At 45.8% G+C, this 27,855-nt stretch overlaps 1 protein-coding gene and 1 long non-coding RNA gene across 3 annotated transcripts in view; one reads left to right on the top strand and one right to left on the bottom strand.

Annotated features, from left to right (window-relative positions):
• Positions 1–9,555, top strand: part of STRIP2 (striatin interacting protein 2) — a 20,527-nt gene extending 10,972 nt beyond the window's left edge. Inside the window, exons 17-21 of the mRNA XM_071424244.1 lie at positions 1,147–1,247; positions 3,079–3,145; positions 6,209–6,313; positions 7,368–7,572; positions 8,223–9,555. Coding sequence (XP_071280345.1) covers positions 1,147–1,247; positions 3,079–3,145; positions 6,209–6,313; positions 7,368–7,572; positions 8,223–8,473 — 729 coding nt within the window. The 3' untranslated portion in view covers positions 8,474–9,555. The remainder of the gene's footprint in view (positions 1–1,146; positions 1,248–3,078; positions 3,146–6,208; positions 6,314–7,367; positions 7,573–8,222) is intronic.
• Positions 7,738–27,855, bottom strand: LOC139588628 (uncharacterized). 2 transcript variants are annotated; one of them, XR_011678760.1, is made up of 5 exons: positions 26,384–27,855; positions 19,644–21,524; positions 17,928–18,038; positions 10,244–10,430; positions 7,738–9,054 (listed from the first exon to the last, which is right to left on the bottom strand). It is a non-coding gene; the product is annotated as an uncharacterized lncRNA (long non-coding RNA). The 2 variants fall into 2 exon arrangements; XR_011678761.1 differs by lacking the exon at positions 19,644–21,524 and having other exon boundaries at positions 26,384–27,836.

Below are 27,855 nucleotides of genomic sequence, written 5' to 3'. Positions count from 1 at the left end.
GCAAGTCAAACAATTAATGTTTTCTAATTTTTTCTGTTAAAGCTTTCAGCACGCTACAAATCCCTCTGCGTTATAAAACCCACTGATATTTAACTGAGGATAAATATAAATCCACGTCCTGGATTGGGTAAAATGAAACCAACTCCCACATTTTTACAATCCTACATTTGTTCTGCTCCCCCTCCCCACATCCCTTCATTAATTTTTCTCACTTCAAAGCAGCTCCTCTCCTTTCTTCCCCCCAGGCAGGAGGGCATTGCAGCCTGCTGCTGAGCCTGGAGAAAGCTGCAGGGTTTCCTGAATCCCCCTGATTCTGCTTTTCTTTGTGTCTGATCAGGCTGATTTTGTTCTTTCTGTGACAAAGGTGGTCTCAGGGAGCACCGTGAGAACTCCAGGAGGTCTGAAATGAAGGAACCACTGAACCACAGAATGGTTTGGGTTGGAAGGGTCCATTAGTCACCAGCACTTCCCGGTGCTGTGTCATCTGTGGTGTTGTGTCATCTGTGGTGTGCCAATGCTGACAGCTGGCACCAGGCTGAGATGGGAACAAACTGTTCCTTCCCTCTCAGACTGGAGATCTGGATGGAGAGGCATGGGAAGGGCAGGATGGGATAGGACTGGGGTTTGCTGCAGTTTGTATCTTTAGAGGACAGGAGAGATTTGTTGTATTAATGAACTGTAGAGTGGTTTGGGTTGGAAGGGACCTTGAAGACCATTTAATGCTTTGAGGGAGAGAGGAATTAAAAGCAAGTAGGAAAATAGGGATATTGTTTCAGTCAAGATTACTGAGGGAACTGGGATTAGTGTGTGAGAGCAATAGGATTTATTGTATTTTCTCATGTAATAGCTACAGCCCCTTCCCTCTTCCCCACACACTGTTTTGCCAGATTTAATTTTGAAAAGCCATGAGGTGCAGCTATTCCCAGAGCACTGCTGTGAAGTGTGCGTGTCCTCTCTATGGCAAATGGAATTTTCCAGCTGCTGTGCGTGACACAAACCTTACACAGCAAACTTCAGGGACAGAATGCTCTGTGAGGTGTCTGGGGCAAACCAAGTGCTCTGCTTTTGGCTGGGAAGAGGTTTCCATTCCCAGATGGTGCTCCCAGCTCTCCCCTAAAGCTGACCTGTTTCCCTTCTCTCCCCCAGTTTGAGTACGTGTCCCAGCACCTGGTGTTTGCCAACTGCATCCCGCTGATCCTGAAATTCTTCAACCAGAACATCATGTCTTACATCACTGCCAAAAACAGGTACAGCCCCTGGTGGGGGACAGACAGGTGATGGGGCAGGAAGGCTTCATGCTTTGTCCCCCCCTGATGTCCTGGGGGACCCAGGTGGCCTGACAAGGCTTTGGGGTGTCCTGTACACTACAGAAATATGGGGAGGGAGCAGATCCCTTTGGCATGATGAGGATGAGTGGATGCTGGGTTTCCAGTCTCTGATTGGGCTGCTGAAATAGTACTAAAATAAAATAGGTTTCTTCTTTAAAATGAAGTAGTTTTCATCTTCACATGGACTCCTGGGGAGCCATCCAGTGCCACCTGGTGTGGCCACCTGGTGTGGAGCATCTCTGGGCCACACTTCATCAAGGCCAGATGGGATAGGATCTTCCAGGTCTTTCCCACTTTTTGTAGCTGTAATTCAGCTTTCCTGACTCCTTCAGGTTTTCCATAGCTGTCACTGCCCTTTACTGCTGATCTGAGCGAGGCACCAGCCCTGGTTTGGGCACTGGCTGGACCACCATGGATCAGAGACCTGAGACAGCACAGATCTTTCACAGCTCACCAGGGCAGGATTTCTCTGTTTGGAGAGGAGCTCCACAGGGGTGTTGGGATGATAAAAAGATCCTTTTTCTTCCTTTTTGATGCTCTTTTTGTGGCTCTTCAGCTGCGTGTGTAGGCTGGTCTGTCTCCTGCATGGTATGGTTGTGTCTGTGCGAGGAGGCACGCATAGAAAAATAGGAAGTAATGTGTTGATTCTCCTGCTGTAAATATTTCCACTTTTGGTCCTGTGTTTTTTAAGTGAGGAGGAAACATATCCCAGGATCACTCAGCTCCCTCCTCTGCTCTGGGATGGAGGATTCACAGGCAGAATGTGCACCTGGGAGTCAGGTGGGATGTGCAGCTGGACGCTCTGAGCCAGGGAGGTGTAAATTCTGGTTCTGGGTTATTTCATTGACTGCTTTTACAAATTCCACAGGCCTGGAAGCCTTTGAAAAACATGATACTCTAAATACTCACCATGAATTTTCTTGCTGCCAGCCAGATGCCTCCCTGTGAACCTCAGATCTATTTTGTTTACTTTTTTCCCCTTTTTAAATATGCATATGAATAACTCATCTGTCATGTCTTAATGGATCCAAATCCTTTGTGTCCTTATTAATGGACTCAGGATGGAGCTTTGGAGCCAGGAGGCATCGATGTGCTCCATTAAGCTGGGGGCTGAGGCAGTGCTGAGGCTGGGATCCCCTTTGGATGCTGTCTGTGCCATCAGCATGGCTGCTTCACGTGCTGGAGATGGGATTGTTCCCCACCCAAACCACTTGTTGCATTTCCAGGCACAGAGCAGGAAGAATGTTACAGATTCCTGGGCATGATCATACAGATCACCTTAAAAATTTCTCTCATGTTAATTGGTAGTATAGAAGGGCTTGACAGCTGGCCTGCAAGCAAAGCTAAGTTAATAGAAGAAGTAACAATTGCTGATTTTCAAGTGTATCCATAGCAAAGAAGAAGACAAGGCTGTCAGCATGGAAACAAATTAGAAAAGATCCATGAAAATTTTTGTAAGCTAGACTATGTGCATAAGTAGATACGTATACGTGCCTTATTAAATTTCTGTAAAACTTTTGCTAATTATATTGATGTGAATTGCTTTGCACCAATGAATATAATAAGTTACTGTGATATAGTTAATGACTTAAGATCATGCTTTGTTAAAGAGTATATAAGCTAGAGAACACACAGAATAAAAAAACCTTTTTCTTCTTAGACCCTGATCACATGTGTATGTCACATCCAGCCTAACGGTGACATTTGGTGACATTTGGCTAACAAGGCCCTTCTTTCCTGTTTTCTGCAGCATCTCTGTCCTGGATTATCCACATTGCACAGTCTGTGACTTGCCTGAGCTCACAGCAGAAAGTCTGGTAAGCAGCACAGAAGGGGTTTTAGTGGCCAGGATTGCTCTTTGTGACAGCATGAGGAAGGATTTGGGTTTTCTGTTCTCTGTCTTCTTTTTCTGTAGCCCCCAACCTTGCCAAAATTGGACTTTTTCTCCCCTCCAGGCTTGAACATCACTCCCATCACTATTCTGAGTCACTGTCGGCTGTGGGGAAGTGGGGAAGAGGCACTGCTGGTGTTGGGCACCCCATAAAAATAGCTGGGTTTAGGGGGTTTCCCTTTGACAGAACAGAATCACAGAATCCCAAGATCATTGTGATTGGAAAAGACCTCCCAAGATCATCAAGTCCAATCTTTGATCAAACACCACCTTGTCCCCAGCCCAGAGCCCTGAGTGTCACATCCAGGAATTCCTTGGACACCTCCAGGGATGGGAGCCCCAAACCTCCCTGGGCAGCCCCTGCCAAGGCCTGAGCCCCTTTCCATGAGGAATTCTTCCTGATGTCCAACCCGAGCCTCCCCTGGCACAGATTGAGGCTGTTTCCTCTTGTTCTGACAAGACAAGACTCTTGTGCTTTGAAAGAGAGTTTACCCAGAGGCTGTTGCCTGCCAGGTTTCAATTGCTCTGAGCACTCCTGTGCTATGGGATACCAGTTTAAGGAATGAACCAAATTCCCCACAGAGAGGAGCCTTAAGTATTCCAGAGACTGGCCAGAGGATGGGCTGGGCAAACACACAGACTGCAGATGGGATAATAACACTGGCAGTGTAATCATTGTTATAATTACAATAATTCAAGTGCAGAGGAGGTTGGACTTGGACAGCACAGGGGAAAGCTTTGGGGTTAATGGGAAATAATGGCCAGGGAATGGACACCCTAATTCATTGAGAAGGATCCTGAGCAAACCCACTCCAGGCAGGGATGATCTCATGGTGCTGCTGCAATCTGAGGCTTGTGTTGCTTTCCTTAAGTGTGTAAAGGTCAAAAACATCAGAGAGAGAGATTTTCCCCGGGTCCACAGGCTGCTGAAGGCTGGGTGTCCCCATCCAGCCCTGCCAGAATCCACCGTATCCTGGACCGATGGGGACATCTAGTGACACTTCAGGGAGGGTTTCATGGCTTGTGGAATCCTCACAGTCAGCCTTAAGGCTGTAGGGGAATACTGAATGTTTTTAGGGAAAATACTCCCAGTGGGGTCTGGACAGTTTGAGAGCTGTCACCTTCAAGGACAGCACCTTTCACTTTCCTCCAGCAGACATGGATGTTATCCTCAAGGGAAAGCAATTTAATTAGAAAATATGCAGAAACCACCTTGAATTTTACCATAGGGGTTCATCTTTGGGAGGATACCCATGGAAGTAAGGATTTAATAGGGATCAGACACACCCTGCTACTCGAAGCATACGTTTGTGCACGTATTTATGTTTTTTCAGCCAGCACTTCACACGTTGTTTTAGCCATTTTTGCCACTCTGATGAGTGATTTCAACACCCCAGCGTAACACATTTCTCAGAGGATGTCACAGATGATTCTGCTCTCAGTGGGTTGAGCACAGTGATGTGTGTTTGGTTATCCCAAGGAGAACAGGATGAGTCCAGCACTGCTGTGTCCCAAGGGGGGGCCTGTGAGGTAACTGCTGTCCCCACCCGGTGTAAATCAGGAGTGGCTGAGGTGGTAGGGGATTCAAATCCTGGCCAGGCCCCATCTCCCCTCTCCTGTCCCTCCAGAGGGGTCTGCAGAGGGCCTAACCCACCCCTTAGAAGGGGGATTAAAGCCTGTTTGGCCTGTTCCCTCCTCCCATAAATCTGATGGAAAGACCCTCCCTCCTTGAATCTGTAGAGACAGCATCAGACTGGTGACAAACAAATCCATCAGCCTAAGAAATGGATACTGGCTTATTCCACGGGGATCTTTGGGATAATTACTTGGTGTAGAGAGTGCAAGTTAGTCCTGGGCACGATGTGACACTGCAGGGGCAATGCAGTTTGGGACCCCCAAAGCACCAGACAGCATCCACAAGAACCTCAGTGACATCCCGGTGACATTCTGGTGACATCCCGGTGACATTCCAGTGACATCCCACCTCTGGCTGCCTCTCATTGGCAGGAGCTGCCCAGGGAGGTTTGGAGTGCCCATCCTTGGAGGGAATCCCTGGAGGTGGCACTCAGGGCTCTGGGCTGGGGACAAGGTGGGAATCAGACACAGCTTGGACTTGGTGGCCTTGGAGGTCTTTTCCAACCTCAGTGATTCCTTGATTCTGGCTGGCACTTGCCTTTAAAAGCCAAGGGGTTGTGCTGGTAGGATTTTCTTGGCTAAATCTCTTTTCAAAGCCCTCCCCAGAGTGCCCAGATCCTGGAATGGGTTGAGTTTTTGCCCTGAGTTAAGAAGGCTGTAGCTGGCTGTGAGTGGTTTATAAATTCAGCAGCCCTTGCTGTGCACTAATCCCCAAAACAGGATTTTTGAGGGACATTTCTCCTGTGCTTGGAGCTGTTCAAACATGGAGCAAGTTACTGCAGTGGTGGAATTAAATCTCCAAGTGCCAGGGGCAGTATTTCCACAAGCTGGAGCTGGGGGTGTTTACAGTTACCTAATATTTAAAACAATGTCTCAGCAGCACTTAACTGGAGGGGTTTTTGTTACAGAAAGGTCTCATCCTCCTGATACAAACGTTGCTATTTGTCATCCTGTGCTGATCTGTGATTTCCTTTTACTGGAAATGTGTGCCCTAAGCATGAATTAATTTATATAGTTACCAAAAGCAGTGGTGATCACCAGGCTGAAATTTGCTCTCTGGCTGTAAACAAAGAATACAAATCTACCACAAAATATATTTCCCGTGATGGAATAATGGGATTTATCCCATTATTAGCTCCTACTCTAAATTAAAAGCAGATTAAAATTGGAATGTTTCAGAAGTGTTATCATCAGCAGATTCTGGGGAAAACCAAAGTGAGGAGGAAGCTCTGCTGCTTGTCCTCCCTCACAAATAAGACTTGTGCAGACAATAAAAACAAAGATTTCTGCCTAAGGACATCTCTGTGGCGGTGCTGATGAACGCTGGGTCAGGGTTGCACTTCTCCCCTTGCAGGAAGCTGGAGACAACAACCAGTTTTGCTGGAGGAATTTGTTCTCCTGCATTAACTTGCTGAGGATCCTCAACAAGCTGACCAAGTGGAAACACTCCAGGACAATGGTAAGGGGGTGTCCCCTCCCCTGAGACCCTCCAGCGTTTCACCTGGAGCATCTCCCTGGCTCTACACAGCAGGTTCAGCCTGGCCTTGTGCTCAGGGTTCCTTGTGAAACTGCTGGAACCTCTGCTCTTCTTCATCCTCTCTTTTTGCTTTCACAGATTGAGCCTTGAGTGCACAAATACTTTTTCTCCTGCAAATAACATTATTTCTGTGACCCTTAAGCCTTGTGCAGAGTGTGTTGGTTGTGCTGAATGCTCCTGTTCTCCCTCCTGGGGGTTTGTGGTGTACAAGGCTGAGGTGCTGGTGCCCACATCAGCCCAGCCAGTGTTTGTTTCAGTGTTTGTTTCAGTGTTTGTTTGTGTGGCTCTCTGGGTGTTGGTGCCCACATCAGCCCAGCCAGTGTTTGTTTCAGTGTTTGTTGGTGTGGCTCCCAGGTGTTGGTGCCCACATCAGCCCAGCCAGTGTTTGTTTCAGTGTTTGTTCCAGTGTTTGTTTCAGTGTTTGTTTGTGTGGCTCTCTGGGTGTTGGTGCCCACATCAGCCCAGCCAGTGTTTGTTTCAGGGTTTGTTTCAGTGTTTGTTTCAGGGTTAGTTTGTGTGGCTCCCAGGTGTTGGTGCCCACATCAGCCCAGCCAGTGTTTGTTTCAGTGTTTGTTTCAGTGTTTGTTTGTGTGGCTCTCTGGGTGTTGGTGCCCACATCAGCCCAGCCAGTGTTTGTTTCAGGGTTTGTTTCCGTGGCTCTCTGGGTGTTGGTGCCCACATCAGCCCAGCCAGTGTTTGTTTCAGGGTTTGTTTCAGTGTTAGTTTGTGTGGCTCTCTGGGTGCTGGTGCCCACATCAGCCCAGCCAGTGTTTGTTTCAGGGTTTGTTTCAGTGTTAGTTTGTGTGGCTCCCCAGGTGCTGGTGCCCACATCAGCCCAGCCAGTGTTTGTTTCAGGGTTAGTTTGTGTGGCTCTCTGGGTGTTGGTGCCCACATCAGCCCAGCCAGTGTTTGTTTCAGTGTTTGTTTCCGTGGCTCCCTGAGCACCCTGCCCTGATGGCTGCTGCTTTCCTGGCAGATGCTGGTGGTGTTTAAATCAGCCCCCATCCTGAAGCGGGCTCTGAAGGTGAAGCAGGCCATGATGCAGCTCTACGTGCTCAAGCTGCTGAAGATCCAGACCAAGTACCTGGGGCGCCAGTGGAGGAAGAGCAACATGAAGACCATGTCTGCCATCTACCAGAAGGTGCGGCACCGCATGAACGACGACTGGGCCTACGGCAACGGTGAGTGCTGCCCCGTCCCTCTGCCTGTGCCTTTGCCAGCTTCACTTTGCTCCACTTCCTTTGGCCCAAAACCTCTAAAATTCTTGTCACTGCTGGGCATTTCTTCCAGAAGTTTCATGGCACCGCTCTGCACCATCAGATTTAGAGCTCATGGAAATACTGGGATTCTTTTCATATTATAGGTTTATATCATATGACATAATGTCATGGTTATTGCAGCTTTTCAATACCATTCATAGCTACATTTGCCCAAATTTTAAAATATTTGTGGTTAGGAGCTCATAATAAGCTCACCAGGTTTTAAATGTTTTAAATCTTCATCCCTGCTTCAGTGGCCAGTGGAGGTTTTCAGTAAAAGCGGTGGGGTCTTTGTGAAAAAATATTATAATTATAATATAATTATAGAGAGCCCTTAAAGCAGGAATAATTACATTTTTATGGACTATCTTAAATAGTCCTTAATGCAGGAGTAATTATATTTTTATGGGACATCTTAAACGAAAATGCCCACATAATGGGATTTGGTTAGGAATAATAATAATTAGGAGTGACTGGTTAATTCACGTGAAACCTTCAGCCTTTCTTTTGCTCAGACCTTGTCAGAGCGGTGTTTCCCCCACTATTTGGATGCTGTCCCTCCTCCCCTGCAGACATTGACGCCAGGCCGTGGGATTTCCAGGCTGAGGAGTGCACGCTGAGGGCCAACATCGAAGCCTTCAACAGCCGCAGGTACGACAAGCCGCAGGACTCGGAGTTCGCGCCGGTGGACAACTGCCTGCAGAGCGTGCTGGGCCAGCGCCTGGAGCTGCCCGAGGACTTCCACTACTCCTACGAGCTGTGGCTGGAGCGGGAGGTGTTTTCGCAGCCCATCCGCTGGGAAGAGCTGCTGCGCTGCCAGTGACAGCCCCGCTCCCGCCGCCCTCAGGGCTGGGGTGGATCTGCGGGTTTTAGCACAGCTGGGGACAAAATTAAACCTTTCCAAAGAGACCAGGTCTCTGTGTGCCCAGCAGCCACCTCTTTCTGGAGGTCATCCTGTGACTCCTTGGAGAGCATAAAGCACGGGTTGCAGAGTGAGCTGGGAGCCCAGCTGTGTCTCCGTGTAGGGTAAGGTGAGGATTCCCATTGGGAATTCCACCCCTCCCGCACGCCCCACGCTCCCTTGTTTGGGCCTGTTCTGGCTGCTGATGTGCTCCCAACACAGGAACACAGGCTGGCTTGGGATGGAGGCAGCACTCTGTGCTGTCCCTGGGCTGGCACTGCTGCTGCTGGGATGGCACAGCCCAGCTCAGAGCCCTGTGCCACCAGGGCCAGGTCCTGCATGTCCCCCGGCCACCCACCCATCACCTTTGCACCTCTGCTCTCCTCCAGCTCCACTCACCTTCATTGCAGCACCCCCGTGCTGTGCAGTTCCCAGCTGGGGCGCTTGGAGATCCCTTTTCTCTCCTCCCTGAGGGTCATTGGGATTCCACATCCTCTGCAGCCCTGAGGGCACAGCAAATACCACGTTAAACACCCCAAGCTTTGCACAGATTTTTGCTTGTTTGGGGCAATGTCTGTGCCAGGTCTTGGGGTGGGGAGGGGAGGTGCTTGGGTGAACAATTTATGAGGAAAAGAGTGCATTATTCTGTGGTCCATAACTTTCAGGATGAATAGGATATGGAGCTGTAAACTTTCTGTCAATTTAATAACTTAATACTTAAATTAAATAATGAACAATACACTTGGGTAAAGCTGCATTGCATGAGGGTGGCATTTGTCAAAGCATTGTGTGTCCATATAGGGCAGGGAAGCCCTAAATAAACAAGTGTTTGTTATGGCAGGATTTGTGCTAATTGCTTAAATAATTAATGAGCCTGGGAATGTTTCCTTCATGGGGTTTGTCCAAGGCCTTGTTCATGGAAATGGCATTAAGCCTTTTAAAGCCTTTTAAAATACGCTTTTGTTCAAAATAAACCAACTTTTAAAGGACACCTCTTTATTTAAGCATTTTCTTCCTGTGTCTTAATTTAAATGCTTCTTTTTTTTATTATTTTTAAGGATAAAAACATCCCCCAAACTCAGCCCTCACCCCTGCCCATCTCCACTCAAGGAGAAATTGAATTAATTACTAAAATACTTAGAAAAGCCCTTAGTATTTGGCTCAAACCTTTTTTTTCCCCAAAGTCTTTTTTCTCCACAATATATTGGAAAAAAACCCCAGTGCATACCCAGTGTGAAATTTTATATTTTATATTTTATATTTTAATTGTGCTTTTCAGTGCCTGTTATTTTTACTGAGAGAGATTAGAAGCACAGATTCTTACCTGAATGTCTGGGTGGTGGAGGATGGTACAAACTTATCCTGGATAACAATTTATTCACACCATCACCACCAAATTTTCTGCTTCCCAGAGAGAGATCTCCACAGAAAACCTGAACCTCTGCCTAAAAAGTGACTTAGGGAGAGGCTACACCTTTATTTGAAATATCTATGTCCCATCCTGGCAAGCAAGCAGCAGTTTCAAATTTTTTTTTTTTTGCTTCACAATGAGGATCTTCTCCTGCTTGAAAGTTCTCAGAAGAGCTGGGGGCCAGCAATTAAGGAATTCTCATTTTATATGTTCAGCAAGGCACTTTCAGGAAGAAGTTTTGGGTGGTTTCTGCACAGCTGGATGAACATCTGTTATCTCACCCCAGCAGGACTGTTGGTTCCAGGAACCCTCCAGTGATCCTAGTTCCCGTTGTAATTGCAATAAAGAACTTTTTTGTTGTTTTGTTTTCACCCCACAGGTGTTGCTTTAAGTTCTGCTGTGGGTAAGACCTTTTCTTCAGCACCTCAGCACAGGTTCTTCTGGTTTATTGTAGATTCTTGCTGTTTCCTAGGGATATAAAGCATACAGAATTGAGTTATTAATTTCTCTAAGCAACTCTGGAGCTGTTTGGTGACTTCAATGCAAATTTCAGTGAAGAATAAAAGGCTAGAAAGCTACAAAGTTCCTTTCAGAGCTGAGAAAAGAGTGATTAAAAAAAGGGGGTCATTTAGCCTTTATCCATTCAGTCTGGCAGCGTTAAAAAAATCCCTCCTTTTTTTCCTGTGAATATTTCCCTAAAAATAACAACACAGAGATGTCCTGGCTGACTCTGTATTTATCCACTTGTAACCACAGAAGTGACTGTATGAGGTCAGGCTTATTATACTCTGGAGTTTGAGAAGCTTCCCTCAATTATTTATCAAAGCCTTGCATGTGTAAACAGCAGCTTGTTCTGCAGCCAGGCCCAAGCTCTGCACAAAACACAGCATTTGACTGCACAGGATGATTTCTGTCTCCTTGATTGAACATTTCAGTGCTCTGTGCCTTCCTTTTTGCCTCAATAATTATCATGTGGCCTCCTGACAGTTGTCTGTGCTGAAATTAGATAATTAGTGTAATTATGATTGTTTCTTTTATGCTATGTGCTTTGTTAATACACAGAATTTCCCTAAACACGGTGGAAATTAATTTTTTTCATTTTTTCTTTAATTATCCAAGGCTCATTCAAGAGAATTTACTCCCAAATATGCAGACTTTTTCACTGAGCTACACTATCAAGACTTTTTATTAGGCAAGAAGGAAGGAAATTTACTTATGCACCATTAGAGAGGTTAATGTTAAAGGTAAAAATAAACCCATGATCCAGGCAGACTCACTGATGTGTTTGTTGGAGTTTGGCAATAATGCAACTATGAGCTGTTTGGTTTTTTGTTTTTTTTTCTATGAGGCAATTCAGCCCCTACTGATATTTTTCACTTGTACCTGTTTTTTAGTGCTTTGCAAATGAAAATCTGGTGCTGATGGATGCGGAGAGACTCCTCTCTCCCATATTTTTTCCCAAATTTAAAAATCACCCCACATTTAGAAGCATTACTACCCTTGGATAAAATTGCTGTGTCTAAAAAAGGTGCAGAGAACAAAATGAACCCTTCATGTCCCATCCCTCCCTCAGCCTCCTTCACCTCCATCGATTCCCTGTGTTTCAGGCCTCAATTTATGGGGATTTCTTGGAAATATCCAACCTCAATTACCCATCATTTTCAGGACCTGCTGTCCAGAACTGTGGCTCTGCGAGGATGCAAAGCAGAGTTTGTTTTTTAAATATTTTTATGGCGAAGGAGGCTGAGTCAGGTATTTAAAGAGACTCCCCCATGTCACGCAGCAATAACGTGAATATTCCACTAACTGTCCACCAAACGCCAATCTTTCCAAGACCTTTGGAAAGCACGACTTGCTCCCCTCCTCCTCTCAGCTCCAAGTTGTTGTGGTGGGGGTTTTCTGGCCTCCTCGCGACATTTCTGAGGTTTTTGGCTGAGGGCGGGACAGGGGCGGGGATGGCGGCGGCCGCTCCCCTCACGCCCCTCACAGCTTTTCCCGCCCTTTTCCCCCTGACCACCGCAGTGGCGGGAAGCGCCCCCTGGCAGCTGATTGGGCGACGGGCTGGTGCGTCAGCAGCTGATTGGACACGGGGCTGTCAATCAGCACCAGACCCCGCCCCGGGGTCACTATGGCAACTGGACGCTGAGGGGAGGGTGGGGCGGCCATGGCGGCCGTGCGAGGGGAGGGGGGACGGGGTCTCTTCAGAGCTGCGGGGACAGGACGGTGAGAGTCTGCATTTTCTACACGGGGCGGGGACGGAAGGAGCTGGGGCTGGGGCTGGGGCAGAAAAGAAGGTTCCGGAGGGAGCTGCTCGCTCCCTACAACTCCCTGACAGGAGGGTGCAGCCAAGTGGGGGTCGGGCTCTGTCCCAGGGAACAGGGACAAAACAAGAGGAAACAGCCTCAAGTTGTGCCAGGGGTTTAGACTGGGTATCCTGAAAATTCCTTCCCTAAAGGAGTTGTCCAGCCCTCGCACAGCTGCAGAGCTGGATGGAGTGCTCATCTCTGGAGGGGTTTCAAAGCCCCGTGGATGTGGCACTTGGGGACACTTGGGGACACTTGGGGTCAGCGGAGGGCCTGGCAGTGCTGGGGATGGCTGGACTCGGTCTCAGAGGTCTTGTCCAGGATTCTGTGATTGTAAACCTCGAGGGTTTTGCTGAAAAGCTCAGAGTCCTGGAGTTTGACAATCAGCAGCTGATTTCACAGGTGACTATCAGCTTTTAGGGATGACCCTAAAAGGGACTATTTTTTTTGCAAGGAGCGATTTTCTCCCGTTTTCTCTTCAAAGTTTGGTGGGGACCGACACAGACGCAGGTGCTTTGCACTGTGTAATTAACTGTGTAATTTTGTGTTGCAGGGTTCATCTGCAGAGCTTGATGTGAACTCCAGGCTGCTCCATAAAAAGACTCAGCCATGGTAAAATACCTTTGATCCTTCAGAAGTGTTGATAACACTTTTTTAAGGAAAAGGGTTTATATCCAAAAGGTTCCTTCCCACAGCTGCAGGACAGAACTGACCTGCCCAAATTCACTTTGTGTGCAAGTGTAAACCTAATTCTGATTTTTAGCTTTTTTTTCTTCTTGGCTGCAGGCTGTAAAATTCTGTACATAGCATATAAAGCCTGTGAGCATCTTTTATATTTGGAAAGATCAGCTACAGGCTGAATTCCTACCAGGAGCCTACAAGTGCTCACAAAGTCCACCAGAGACCTGGGCAAACAAGGAATGAGATCCCATCCCTGGCTGCCCTCTGGCACTGGGAGCCATTCCCTGGGTGCTGTCCCTGCAGGCCTTGGCCCCAGTCCCTCTGCAGCTCTCCTGGAGCCCCTTCAGGCCCTGGAAAGGGCTCTGAGCTCTCCCTGGAGCCTTCTCTAGGCTGAGCACCCCCAGCTCTCTCGGTCTCTCAGCCTGGAGTCCGAGAGAGACAAAGACCCAGAACTGAGTGGGTTTGTGGTCATTTTCTCTCTGCAGGCACGCAAAGCTAAAAAGGGTGGCAAAGACAAAAAAGGTGGTGGCAAAGGCAAAAAGGGTGGCAAAGGCAAAAGCTCCAAAAAGGGTGTAAAGAAGGAAGTGCAAGCAGTGGATCTGTTCAGCTCAGCTGCCATGCTCAACGCTTACTACATCTGTCACAACGCCGCCGCCTTCCTGCAGTTCCGGGGCCACCCCTGGCCTGGCTCTCTCAAAAAGAAGGGGAAGAAAAGGAAGTGAGAACCAAACTCTCTGGTGAAGACTCTGCTGCCATTAAACCCGCCCTGGCCTCGGCAGTGCCCAGCTCAAATCCCAGTGTCCCCTGCTCTTTTTCTTGGTCCCTGCTGTGTCCTACAAAAACACTTTGATTGCAGCTCGAGCACAGTGACAAGTGGCAGGGGACGAGTGCCATTGTCACTTCAGCCGTGGCCCTTCACCCTGTGGGTCTGTGTGGGATGGAGTGCTGTGCCTCCAGGGGCAGGGATGTGCTGGGGATGGATTCACCCACCCTGTGCCACTCCTTAGGGATGGGGAGTCCCTGAGACCTGCTGGAGTCAGGATGAACTGACAGAGGCAGTGGTGTGGGGAGGGGCTGAGGGAGCTGGGAAGGGGCTGGAGAACCAGGAGGGGCTGAGGGAGCTGGGGAGGGTCTGGAGAACCAGGAGGGGCTGAGGGAGCTGGGAAGGGTCTGGAGAACCAGGAGGGGCTGAGGGAGCTGGGAAGGGTCTGGAGAACCAGGAGGGGCTGAGGGAGCTGGGAAGGGTCTGGAGAACCAGGAGGGGCTGAGGGAGCTGGGAAGGGACTGGAGAGAACCAGGAGAGGCTGAGGGAGCTGGGAAGGGGCTGGAGAGGCTGAGGGAGCTGGGAAGGGTCTGGAGCCCCAGGAGGGGCTGAGGGAGCTGGGCAGGGGCTGAGCCTGGAGCAAAGGAGGCTCAGGGGGCCCTTGTGGCTCTGCACAAGTCCCTGCCAGGAGGGCACAGCCGGGGGGGTCGGGCTGTGCTCCAGGGAACAGGGACAGGAGCAGAGGGAACGGCCTCAGGCTGGGCCAGGGCAGCTCAGGGGGGAATCAGCAGGAATTTCCCCATGGAAAGGGGCTCAGGCCTTGGCAGGGGCTGCCCAGGGAGCTTTGGAGTGCCCATCCCTGAAGGTGTCTGAGGAACTCCTGGATGTGACACTCAGAGCTCTGGGCTGGGGACAAGGTGGGCTCAGTCCCAGGTTGGACTGGATGATCCTGGAGGTCTTTTCCATCCCCAGTGATTCTGGGAATGTGACTTAGGCCTTGTCAGGGATTCTGTTACACCCAGCAGAGGTGGTGATGGTCCCCCAGCCCCAGGCTGTCACTCACTGTGACATCCTCAGCCCAAACATCCTGGCTGGACACCACGAGCTCCGTGTCACATTCAGAGCCCTCTTGCTGCATCTCCTCCAGGGGTGTTCAACATGGCCCTGGGGAAGCCATGAAGCACCACACTGAGAGGAGCTGTGCATCTCCCCCAGACCTTTCCACCCCTCTGACTTCCAGGTAACAGTCAATTATCATCAACCCAAGCCAATAAAGGCCTGGAAATCCTGGTGCTGTTCCTCCAGCCTGAAGCATTCCCTCTCTGAGGAGGTTCTGACCAGGGAAAATCATAATTGGTGGCATTGCTGGTCAGCAAGCTGCTGTCATTTGCAGCTTGCTGCAAACTCCTCTGGGTTTGTGTCCTCTATGTGTGGTACAAGCCACCCTAGAAAGCCAAGGGTAAAATTGGTGTTAGGGGACAAAAAATATATATATGAAGGGTTTAAAAATTATATATGTAGGTAATATATGAAGGGTTTAATTTAGAGCAATTTGGTTGCAGAAGAAAACAGCCACGTAACCATTTTGGCTGTTACTATCTATAGTAATATGACAATATGAAAACATAAAAGTAACACTTAAGAAAATGTGATATAAGGAAAAAGAGAGGGAAGGGATAAGAGGAGGAGGAGGATCTCACCACCCACAGGTCTTGTGATGAGACTTGGTGCTTGCAATCTCGGTGTCTGTTGGTGGTCACAGAGCAGATCCACCAGGGGATGAGGGGAAATCTCCAAGAAGTGGTGGGAGAAAAGCACAGAACACAAAATGTGGGTTTGTGTTCGCTCAGGCTCAGTGGGGAGTCCCAGGTGCCTCCCCTAGAGGGGGGAGTTTCACCCTGGATGATGGAATGCTGTGGGTCATGGGACACTTGGGGACTCTCTGACACCTTCAAAGATGGTGCAGCTGCCTTTGATACCAGCACAGTTCAGTCCATTATGGCCAAGGTGAACACCTTGGGGCCACCTGTGAATGTCCCCATATTCCAGGGCAGGGGAGTTGCCCCGTAAGTTCCCTCGGGCAGGGACAAAGAGGCTCTGTTCAGAGCTGATAAAGGCTCCCTTATCAGTTTGTAGCCTGCTCTGGGCTGTGCTCCTTTGCACATGGTGACTTGCTCCCTGAATGTGTGAGCTGGCAGCATCACAGCTCTCTCCCAACACCCTCGTGGATCCATCCTTCCTCCCAGACCTGGCAGAACTGGACAAAATTAAGCATTTGAACTGACAGGTTCAAAATCCAACATTCCAGTTAGTAGGGGTGTTTGGGGAGGGGTGGCTCTGGTGGCCACAGATGGACAGCAGCTCCTTTGCAGTTTGATACCAAAGTTTGTTTGTGGCCAAAATGGCTGATGATTGATTGATTGATTGATGATTTTAGCAATCTCTAAACCACAAAACATGTCAATCTCTCACAACACACCAAGAAAATAACCACGGGATGGAAGAGCTCCGAGCTGGAATGGATCACCAAGTCCAAGCACCAGGGCAGGTCCTCAGGAGGGACAGCAGGCTGCTGGATTTCCTGTTTCCCTGCTCAGGAGCCTCAGCTCCCTGCTCTGATGACGCAGGGATGTGGTTTCCACTCCGCTCTGAGCTGTGCACCTACATCTCCTCCTCAGCCTTCTCTGTGTTCTCACTTCCCCACCACCCACCAGGAAGTCTCTGGTCACAGCAGCTCCACTCATCAGCCTGCTAAAGCCAGACATCTCTTGCAACCTCTGTATTCAGCATCTCCAGCTAAGAAATTAAGTAAAACCCAAAAATATTGGATTTTTGTATGATATTTTTACCACAGAGGGCTTTTAGGGACAGATGCTTCTGAGCACTCAAGTCTAACCACTGCTTGATGTGGTTAAGGATGGTTAAAAGTGAGCAAGGCCATTTTTACATCTCTGGTAAACTAGAGCTACAATGGTTTCAAAACTCCACATTCCAGTATCCAAAATTTACTGGAATATTTATTAAATAATAATTTTGTTCTCTCTTTGACAAAAAATTCTGATTTCAGCGTGATGCCACTGAACTCAGGAGATGGTGAGCAGTGAAGTGCAGAGGATAAAGGCTCTGCTTTCCAGTGCATCTGAAAAGTTGCCATTCACTTCTTTGACAGCAGATGTAAAAACCCTCCCAAAAATCCCAAACTGAGTAATGAAACACTTTTTTTTTTCCCCCTCCTTTTTCCTTTTATCTCTCAGTTGAATTTTGCATGTAATTCCATCTCCCTGGTGGTTAAGAAAGGCCAAAAGACATCTCTAAAGAAAGGTTTGGACCTCAGATGGCTGGATTTGCCTCAAAGTGCTGCAGGCTGTGCCACAACTTCTGTGGATGTGACAGGGTGACAGTGGCAGCCAATCCTGCTTCATCCCAGCCTGGAAGAGTCTGGGGCTTTTCTGGGGTGCAGGATTTAAGCTGAGTTTAGGATGAATAAATCCTGCTCTGCCCAAATCCACGAGGAGGTTTGTGAGGGGAATCTGCAAGCTGGAGGTGCCCTTTTTTTATGGCAGGGGGAACTTTGTGGTGTTCTGGCCTTGCAGGGAGTTAAGTTCTTGTAGTGCTGGGGTTTCCTGTGCTCTGCTGCCACTGTTTCCTGCAGGAAGTTGTGTACCAGAGCCTGCTGTTAACAACACAGGAGATGTTGGGGTGTGTGTGTGTGTGTTTGTGGGTGGGGAGAGTCACAGGGCTGCTCTGGGATGGGGGTGGTGGACATAAATAAATATAAAACGAAACATTAATGTAAATTTAAACATAAATACAATTATAAATTATAACTATAACAAAATATAAATAAACTATAAATATTATATTATAATATAAATAATACAATATATAAAAATGTATAATATAATATAATATATATTTTATAATTACATAGTTTATAATGATATAATATATAATAGTTATTATATATAATTTATATATATTTATATTATTTATATTATATAAATAATATATTATATTATATATAATATATTATATAATATCTATATTATATATAGATATAGATATAAATATTATATATTTATATTATGTTATATAAATATATAATATAAATAATATTATATAGATACTATAACTTATATTTATAAATTATGAACATAAATTATAACTATAAGTATAAATTATAACCATAAATATAGTTTAACAAAATCTGTTATTCACCACATTTGGCATGAGGGTGTTTCAAGCTGCGGGTGAGCAGCTTCCTGTCCTTTCCCTTCCCTCCAGCCAGCATTTCTGGGTTGCCAGGTTTCTCCTTCCACATTATTTCACCTGAGGAAGAGCACAGTGGATTTTTGGATGTGTGAGAAAGGCTTGAGAAGGGGCAGGGATCTTTTTGTCCCCGTTCTCATTTGAAGAGCTGCCCTGGCTGTTATTTCCCAGCTCCAGGGGAGGGTGGGGAGCTGAGGACCCTTTTCCTCATAAAAGGTATCTCCATAACAAAGAGGCTCCCATGGAGAATTTTTAAAGAAAAACTTCCTTGCAAGAGGCTTTTTAAATGTTGGCACTAAATAGCGTCAGCAGAGGGAAATAAAATAAAGTTTTCAGTGGGTTAACTCCTCTCTCCTTCTTTAATCTTTCACTGTCCTCGCCTGGTGCCATTTCAAGAACAAACACCTTAATTTTACAGTCTTTTTGTAAAGCTCTGTTTTGCAAACTCTCTGTATATATTTTTAAAATGAAATAAGCTGTTTTTTCTCTCTTTTGCTTCTGTAACTGTCCCACAAAGGAGCAAAAGGAATGGAATTTGAGAGCTCACAGGAATGGTTGTGGGCAGGTACCGGGACACCTGCAGGGACTGAAGTGTCCCAGGTGCAGCATTGGGATGGGTTTGTTACACCCTGGTGTGTTATCCACTCTGTAATCACCCAGGGCTTTTCTGGGGATGTTCAGGGAATTCAGGAGTGCTGCTTCTTTGGGTGTCCCCTCAGAGGAACCTTGTAGACCCTTCCCATCTCAACAGCCTCAGACCATAAAAGGATCCTGGGAAAAAACCTTCCTTTTTCCTTTTTTTTTTTTCCCCTCTCTTTTTTTGGTTTGTTTGTTCGGGTTCCACATAATTTCATTTAAAAATATTTAATTACTTTAAAATAAAGCCTTTAAAATTGCTGTGTTCCTTTTAGGTTATTGCCACAAGATTTCAGGAGAAAAAAATCAAAAGGAATTTTTTAATTTAAAGTCTGATACATTCACAACTAAGCTAAAGTAAACCAAGTGTGAAATCTTCTTTATGCAAAAGAAAAGTGTCAGCATTTGTCCTCGAGCTGTAACTGGCACTAAAAGAGAGAAAAATGAGGGAAATATTTAATGGAAGTCATGGCTGCAGCAGAATCCTGTGCCATGAAAGGAACAGTTTTCTCTTTGGTGGAAATTTTTGACATAAATGTCCAAAAGTTCACCTGCATCTACTGCTGAATGTTGGAGTGTTTTTAATAGCTGAAAATACAAGGATAGGCCAAGTGCCCCCACAATCCTACAGGAAATGTCAGCAGGGAGACAGCACACAGATAATTGAAGAAAACAAAAAGGCTTAAAGCTGTTTAGTACAAGCCAAAAATTACATTGAAGTTCAGAATTTTTGTTTTCTCTCTCTCAGGATGATTCAAGTAGGTCATGCAAATCTTGGGGGCACTTTTCCCACATCATTTAATAGGAAGTGTCTGTTCTGTGAAGGATGGAGATAATCAGCCTGGAATAAGAGTTTTCTGTGCAGACTGAGATGTGAAATCAGAAGTTACAACACCAATGTTTGAGTTAAAGTTGTATCAGTGAAGCAATTAAATCACAATAATTATTGCAGTTGGGGTTTCCTGCAGTTTTCTCAGTGCTGACATGGCCAACACACCTGAAAGGGGCTTTAAATGTGGATTAGCTCACCCTGCTTTGCACAGCTGTGGGTGCTGAGCTGGTCATGCTGGGATCTCCTAGGGGCAAAAAGGAGATGGGAAACAGGCAGGTGAATTATGGCCACTTCCAAAAAACTCTGCTGTCTCTTTGTCACAATTGTGGTAAAATGCTCATTCCTTAAATTAAGTAATTCCTGAAAAAAATTAATTTGCTTTTTAAGACTTTTTTTTTTTTTTTTTTTTTTTTTTTTTTTTAATTTCTTTCAGTCTGAAAAAGGAGGTTTGTGGAATAAATTTGCCCTCATGTGCTCAGCTGGATTGCTCCCACAGTGCAGGACATCGCACTCTGTGTGCTGAGGGCTTGGTGACAACAGTGACAATGGCTCAGATTGCCCAGGGGACCCCAGGAATGATCTGGCTCCTTTGGTATTTACACAAAACCTGCTCTGGGACACTTCCTATGGGTTTCTTAGGGCAGTTCAAAATGTTACAGAGCCAGACCAACCTTGCTGGAGCTGTACCATTTCTGTCTGGAGGGAATTCCTGCTCTGTGAGGTTTGTTTGTGGGGATCTGTGTGTTTCCCAGACTGGGTTTGAGGTATCTGTACCATTTCTGTCTGGAGGGAATTCCCTCTCTGTGAGGTTTGCTTGTGGGGGCTCTGTGTGTTTCCCAGACTGGGTTTGAGGTATCTGTACCATTTCTGTCTGGAGGGAATTCCTGCTCTGTGAGGTTTGCTTGTGGGGGCTCTTTGAGTTTCCCAGACTGGGTTTGAGGTAGCTGTAGCATTTCTGTCTGGAGGGAATTCCTGCTCTGTGAGGTTTGCTTGTGGGGGCTCTGTGTGTTTCCCAGACTGGGTTTGAGGTATCTGTACCATTTCTGTCTGGAGGGAATTCCTGCTCTGTGAGGTTTGCTTGTGATGGCCCTTTGAGTTTCCCACCCTGGGTTTGAGGTATCTGTACCATTTCTGTCTGGAGGGAATTCCTGCTCTGTGAGGTTTGCTTGTGGTGGCTCGTTGAGTTTCCCACCCTGGGTTTGAGTATCCCTCACGAGAGGTGCTCAGGGAGGAGCAACTGGGAGCATTTTGCTTGTATAAAATGGAATTATTCTCAGCAGAGAAGGGCAGGGGCCTGCTGAGGATGATGATTTCCTGTCTGTGGGGTTTGATTGGGTTGTCAGCTGATTTCCTCAAGCCACTGAGGCAGGGAACACCCCACTCTTCTTCTGGGTTGTACTGGAGCTTTCCAAGCTCTTGGTCTTACTCCAGTTGTAACCATTGAGTTTGGCATGGGGTCCAGCCCCTCTCGAACCCCACCACGGCCTGAGATGGGTCCTTGGAAGCTTCTGTCACCTGTTGTTTTGGCTCCTGAGATGGTTCCTCAGGAAGAACTTCCTGAAATTAGGTACAATATTTGAGGGAGCACCTCATAATTATAGCTTGCCCTCTGGGAACTGTCCCAGGAGAGAGTTTTCAGTTTTTTTACATGGCTCTGTTTTGCAAACTTTCTCTATATTTTGACAGTTTCTGTATATATATGACAGTTTTCTTCTTAGAAATCTGCACACTTTTATCAACTCCTCGTCCTTTTCCACTGCCTTCCTCACATGCTTTGCAGAATTTCTGTTCCCACCACCAGAAAAGCCAACAGCAGAGTAGGAAACACTTCCAGCTCTTACACCGGCAGCTGATATTTTGCTTTTCTCCCCTAGAGCCACAGCTGGGGTCTCTCAGAATGCTTCAGCAGGTCTTGGAAGTTCTCTTCTAGAAGCTTCTTCAGGAGAGGAGATGGAAGGAGGTGTGTGTGGGCTTCACACTGCTGATGTCCTGGGAGCACCTCTGGTGATCTCCCCGGTGTCCCCTGGCATGTCCCAGGCTCTTCCAGCTCTCAGGTGGCTCCAGGACTGTCCCAATTCCTGTGGAATTCCTGTGGCAGAACTCTGCTAATGCTGAGCTCACCTGAACCCACTGATCTTCCATGAAGTGAGTGTTGTTAAATCCCTTTTCTCTTAGCATCCTTCCTTTCATCTCTTAAAGCATCCTGCTTCCACCCTTTAATATTGTTACATATTCCAAACCTATAATTCTTGTTGCTTTCCTCCCTTCCCCACAAGGCTGCCCTTGCATCAGCACAAGGTGACAATTAACACCTCCAACCCACACTCTTCCTTCCACATGCTGCTAAACTGGGACTCCTGGGACTGATCTTCCCAAACCTCCATGTCTGCATCAATGCTGGGACTCGTTATCTTGATTAACACAGGGACAGCAGCTCAGCATGGGATTCCTCTGATTAAATGGGTGCAGGGCCTTAAAGCAGCCGTGGGTGTCTTTGTTTAGGTACAAATTTAGGTATAAATCTCCCATTTATAAGATTTTGCTGAGAAAGCAAACTAAAATTTAGCGTGGCTGCAGAAATGTGAGTTCCTCACAGGGGAAATCACCACAGCCACGGCTTAGCCCTCAGGAATTTGGGCTAAAGGCCACAGAAAGGGGTGTGAGAACTGGAAAAACTCTGTGACAGGGGTAAAACTGTGGGATATTCAGTGTCTGAAGGGAAACCAGGCTGCCTGTGCCTTTGGGGCACCTCAGAGGCCAAACCTGCGAGGGGCAGCGCAGCAGAGCTGGGGAATTCTTGGAGTTTATCTCTCCTGCCCAGGGGCAGCTCACCCCACTGCTCCCGCTGACAAAAACCAGGGCAGGGCTGGGCGAGGACCTGCCCGGCCACGGGGACACCACAAAACCCAGGAGAACAAAACAGTGCATCCCGAACATCCCGCTCTGGGAATGATCTCCACAAAACCCAGCAGAACAAAACAGCACATCACCAACATCCCACTCAGGGAATCATCTCCCCAAAACCCAGCAGAACAAATCAGTGCACCCCAAACATCCCGCTCAGGGCATGATCTCCCTAAAACCCAGGAGAACAAAACAGTGCATCCTGAACATCCTGCTCAGGGAATGATCTCCCCAAAACCCAGCAGAACAAATCAGTGCACCCCAAACATCCCGCTCAGGGCATGATCTCCCCAAAACCCAGCAGAACAAAACAGCGCATCCCGAACATCCCGCTCAGGGCATGATCTCCCCAAAACCCAGGAGAACAAAACAGTGCATCCCAAACATCCCGCTCAGGAAATGATCTCCCCAAAACCCAGCAAAATCAGTTTAAAATAGGAAAACCACCCCACCCCCCCCCAAAAAAAACATTATTTTTTTAAAATCAGTTTGCTTAGTTTGCTTTTTTTTTTTTTTGCCATATTTTTGTTGACAGAATCCACTTTAAAATGCAAATTCCTGGAAAATGCCTTTTAAAATAGACGTTTTGGGAAAATCTGTTTAAAATAGTTTTGGTGGCAGTTTTTTTGCTATTTTTGTGGAAGAAAAAAAATATTTAAAACGGATTTTTCTTTCCTTGTTTTGGTGGGAAAATCCATTTTAAAGTGGAAATTGTGGGGGAAAACCATCTCAAAATGGAAATGTTGTTTCTTTTTTTTTTTTTTTCTTTTTTTTCCTTTTTTTTCCCTTTTTTTCCTTTTTTTTTTTTCCTTTTTTTTTTCCTTTTTCCCCTTTTTTCCTTTTTTTTCCCTTTTTTTTCTTTTTCCTTTTTTATTTTTTTCCCTTTTCCCCTTTTTTCCCCTTTTTTCCCTTTTTTTCCCCTTTTTTCCCTTTTTCCCTTTTTTCCCCTTTTTTCCTTTTTTTTTCCTTTCTTTATTTTTTCCTTTTTTTCCCATTTTTTCCTTTTTTTTTTGGAAAAAATACAGTTTAAAACATTTTTTTTGTTTGGTTTGGTTTTTTTGTTTTGTTTTGTTTTATTTGGTTTTGGTTTTTTGTATTTTTTCTAAGATACAGTACAAAAGGAAAGTTATCAGGTGCTCCAGCAACCACTGCAGAAAAAACAATTGAAAAAAAAAATCCTGGCCGGTGTGTGGGGATGGGAAGGCACTGCCTTCCTCCCAACAGGTCCCTGCCTCATTTCTGCTTTCTTCAGTCTGATCTTTGTCTCCTCATTAATGCTTTGAATGATGAGATGCTTTGAGTTCCTTCCCACCCAAACCATTCTGTGGTGAACTTGATCAAAGTATATCCACATTTATTTATTTATATATATATAAATAAATTTACATATATATAAATAAATATATATATATATTTGAAAATAAGAAGTGAAAAGAAGCTGAAAATATCGGAGGAGTGCCTGCAAAAGGGGAGAACTTTAAGGATCTAAATTGGAGAGAGGGAATATTCCTCTCTCTCCAAGAGAAATGTGCATTTGCAGAGCCCTGCCAGGCGCTGGGAGATGCTGCAGGAATCCCAAATCCCCCCAGCAGCAGCTCCCCAGAACAATTCCAGATTTTGGGGGTTACAATCCCTAACAGAGGGGTGGTTCCACTACAGGAACCATCCCCACGTTCAGCCTTGGTTTTGGCTGGCTCCAGAGAAGCCGTGGAAGGCAGAGCCTGGCCAAGGCTGGGCTTAAACTTGAACCCACTGCACCACCAAAATTCTCCCTGGATGTGGGGAAAACCATCCTGGCTCTTGATGAGCTGTGCAAAGAGAGCTCAGAGCACATTCCCGAGCAAGTCCTGCTGCAAGGACGCACTTTAGAGTGGGGAATGGATTTGTAGCTTTTAAAACACCTCTCAATTGCCCCATCTGTGGGTCAAGAGAAAGGTTATGTCCAACACTTTAAGGAAAGCAGTGGATGCTGTTTTCTTTTCAATCTGGCAAAGAGGGAGAGAAGAAGAAGAAGGCCAAGGAGCTGCAGCTGTGTTCTGTCCCCTCCCATCTGTGAGAAATGTATTGTGAATGTTGGAAAAATGCTGTTCGTGGTCTCTCAGAGTCAGTGGTTTTTTCACTTTTTTCAGGTTGTCCAAGAGGTTGTGGACTCCACATCCCTGGAAGTGTCCAAAGCCAGGCTGGAGGAATCTGGGATCATGGGAAGTGTCTCTGCCCATGGCAGGGGGCGGAGCTGGATGATCCCTAAATTCCCTTCCACAGTTCTGTGCTTTTCCCTTCCCAGACCCAGGAATGGGGACATTTAAACCCTTCCCATCATCACAGGACTCTGGAATAATGGGAAATGTCTCTGCCCATGGCAGGGGTTGGAGCTGGATGATCCTTAATTCCCTTCCAAGCAAGCCCCTTCCACAATTCTGTGATTTTCCTGTGCTTTTCCCTTCCCAGACCCAGGAATGGGCACATTTAAACCTTTCACATCATCACAGGAATGTGGGATAATGGGAAGTGTCTCTGCCCATGGCAGGGGGCGGAGCTGGATGATCCTTAATTCCCTTCCAAGATTCTGTGATTTTCCTGTGCTTTTCCCTTCCCAGACCCAGGAATGGGGACATTTAAACCTTTCACATCATCACAGGACTCTGGAATAATGGGAAATGTCTCTGCCCATGGCAGGGGTTGGAGCTGGATGATCCTTAATTCCCTTCCAAGATTCTGTGATTTTCCTGTGATTTTCCCTTCCCAAACCCAGGAATGGGGACATTTAAACCTTTCCCCACAGTTATTCCTCCTCAGGCTTTCCCTGAACACTGAATTTGGCATTTCCTGACCAGGCTCCAGCATTCCCATGGCTCCCTTCCTTCTGCTGCCACATTTACATTCCCAGTTAAGTTCTTTTCCCACCTTCTATACGTGGGATTGTGGCCCACCACATCTTGGATTTCCAGAACTCAGACAGGTGTGTGCTGGTGCTCAGTTTTCCAAAGAGAAAGGGTTGGTTTGTTCCCACTGGGAAATGATGCCTGTCCAGATCATTTCCAGTCATCCCAAATGGACATCCATGCTGTTCCCTTGCTCCTGAGTGCCCTCTGCTCTTCCCAGAGGTGGGGGAAAAAAAAAAAAAAAAAAAGGAAATTTCCCTTTTGTACTGTATCTTAGAGAAAAAATATAATTTTTATTTTTTAATTCTGGTTTAAACTGTATTTTTTCCACCAAAAAAATAAGCGAAACATTTCTATTTTTAACTGGCTTTATTCCCCCACAATTTCCACTTTAAAATGGATATTTTTCTGCCAAAACAAGGAGAAAAATCAATTTTAAATATGATTTTTTAAGAGACCACACGTGCCAGCACTCAGCAGGCACAGACTCGGGGAGTTTGGGCACTTTCACAATCCCATGTCTGCATGAGCTCATTCCAAAGCCATCAGCAGCACCTTGGGAAGATGCCCTGGATGGGAGATCCCCACCCAGCCTGCTGCCCGAGGCAGGAGCAGCTGCACCTGCAGCATTCCCAGCCTGCTGTGTCCAGCCTGCTCCCAAAACCTCAAACACGGCTCAGTTGTCACATCCTGCCCCTGGGGATTCTCCTGCTGCCTCACCTAAACCTGCATTTCTCCAGGACCTTCCTCCTACAGGGATCCCAGATCCCATAGAATCTCTATTTATCCACCTAGAGATATAGATATAGAAATATATAGGTAGATATATATGGATATATAAATAAGTAGAGTATATAATAAATATTATATTAATTATAATATTAGATTATATATAACATATATATCTATATAACCATACACATATATATGTATATATATATAAAACTATATATATATACATATATATGTATATATACGTGTGTGTATATATATATGTATGTATATATACGTGTGTATATATATGTGTGTGTGTATATATATATATATATATATATATATATGTATATATATATATATATATATATATATATATATATATATATATATATATGGGGTGATTAATTTAAATCCCAAGGAATTTTTTGACCCACCAGAGCACGGAGCATGGAATAAACACAAATTGTCTCTAAATGAAGGGACATCCCTGAAAATATTTTGCTTCTCATGCTGCTCTTAAACAACTCCTGGGAACTCTTCTTGTGCCTGTCCCTGTCGTGTTTTCCATGTCATTCCTAAGGAAAAAAGAAATCCATCAGCTTCAGGGAATTAGGTATCAAGTTCTACCTCAAGAATCAAAAATCCCACAGATTTACACCCATTTTTATTATTTCCCTCAGCTCCTTTCCCCTCTGTTGTTTCAAATCCTTTATTTTTTAGCTCCCTAAAGCATGGAATTGTTTACATTGGCCTTTAATATTATTAATTCCCACTGACAGTCCACTGAGGTGAATCTTGAGTTCCACAGAAAACGGAAACAATTTGTATTTTTAACTGTTTTTTTTCACAGAAAACGGGGGTAATAAATTTAAAAATGGATTTTCCCACAAAAATGGGAAAAATGTAGATTTTAACACTGGTTCTCCCACAAAAAAGGGGAAATTTCCCTTTCGTACGGTATCTTAAATAAAAATACAAATATAAATAAATAGTTTTAAACTGTATTTTTTTCCACCAAAAAAAAAATAAGGGAAACATTTCCATTTTGAACTACCTTTTTTCCACAATTTCCACTTTAAAATGGATTTTTCCGCCAAAACAATGAAAGAAAAATCCATTCTAAAAATTTTTTTTCACCAAAAAAAAAGCAAAAAACCCTGCACCAAATTATTTTGGACAGATTTTTTTTCAAAATGTCTATTTTAAAAGGTATTTTCCAAGAATTTACATTTTAAACTGGATTTTTCCACCAAAATTATGGCCAAAAAAAAAAAAATCTATTTTAAACTGATTTTTTTGCAACTCTCATTTTAAACTCGGTTTCCCCACCAAAAATATGGGGAAAATAATAAATTTTAAACTGATTTTTCCACTTTGTCCACTAAAAACATGCAAAAAAATATATTTATTTTAAAATGGTTTTTCCACAACTTCCATTTTAAACGGGATTTGTCCACTAAAAACATGCAAAACAAATATTTATTTTAAAATGGTTTTTCCGCAACTTCCATTTTAAACTGGATTTGTCGACCAAAAAAATTGTATTTTAAACTGATTTTTTAGCAACTCTCATCTTTAAACTGGATGTTCTCACCAAAAATATGAAAAAGACCCTATTTTAAAATGATTTTTCTGTACCTTCCATTTAAACTGGCTTTTCCCACCCTATATATGTCCAAAATAAATCTATTTCCGACCGCTTTCCCCTGGATTTCCACGCCAACCCCGCTTTTAGCCCGGCCGCGGCCCCGCGTCCCTCAGCGCCCCTGAGGCGGGAACGGCCGCGACCTCCCCAACATGGCGCCGGCCCCTCGCGCCCCCCGCGCGGCCCCCGCGCCCTCCCCAACATGGCGCCGACCTCCCGCCCATGGCCGCCCCCGCCGCCCTCGCCCTCCCCAAGATGGCG

The sequence above is a fragment of the Agelaius tricolor genome, unplaced genomic scaffold (genome assembly GCF_023055355.1).
Source record: "Agelaius tricolor isolate 1412-34295 unplaced genomic scaffold, bAgeTri1.0.p SCAF_3, whole genome shotgun sequence".
Lineage (NCBI taxonomy): Eukaryota > Metazoa > Chordata > Aves > Passeriformes > Icteridae > Agelaius > Agelaius tricolor.
This window is presented reverse-complemented; position numbering and strand designations above follow the sequence as displayed.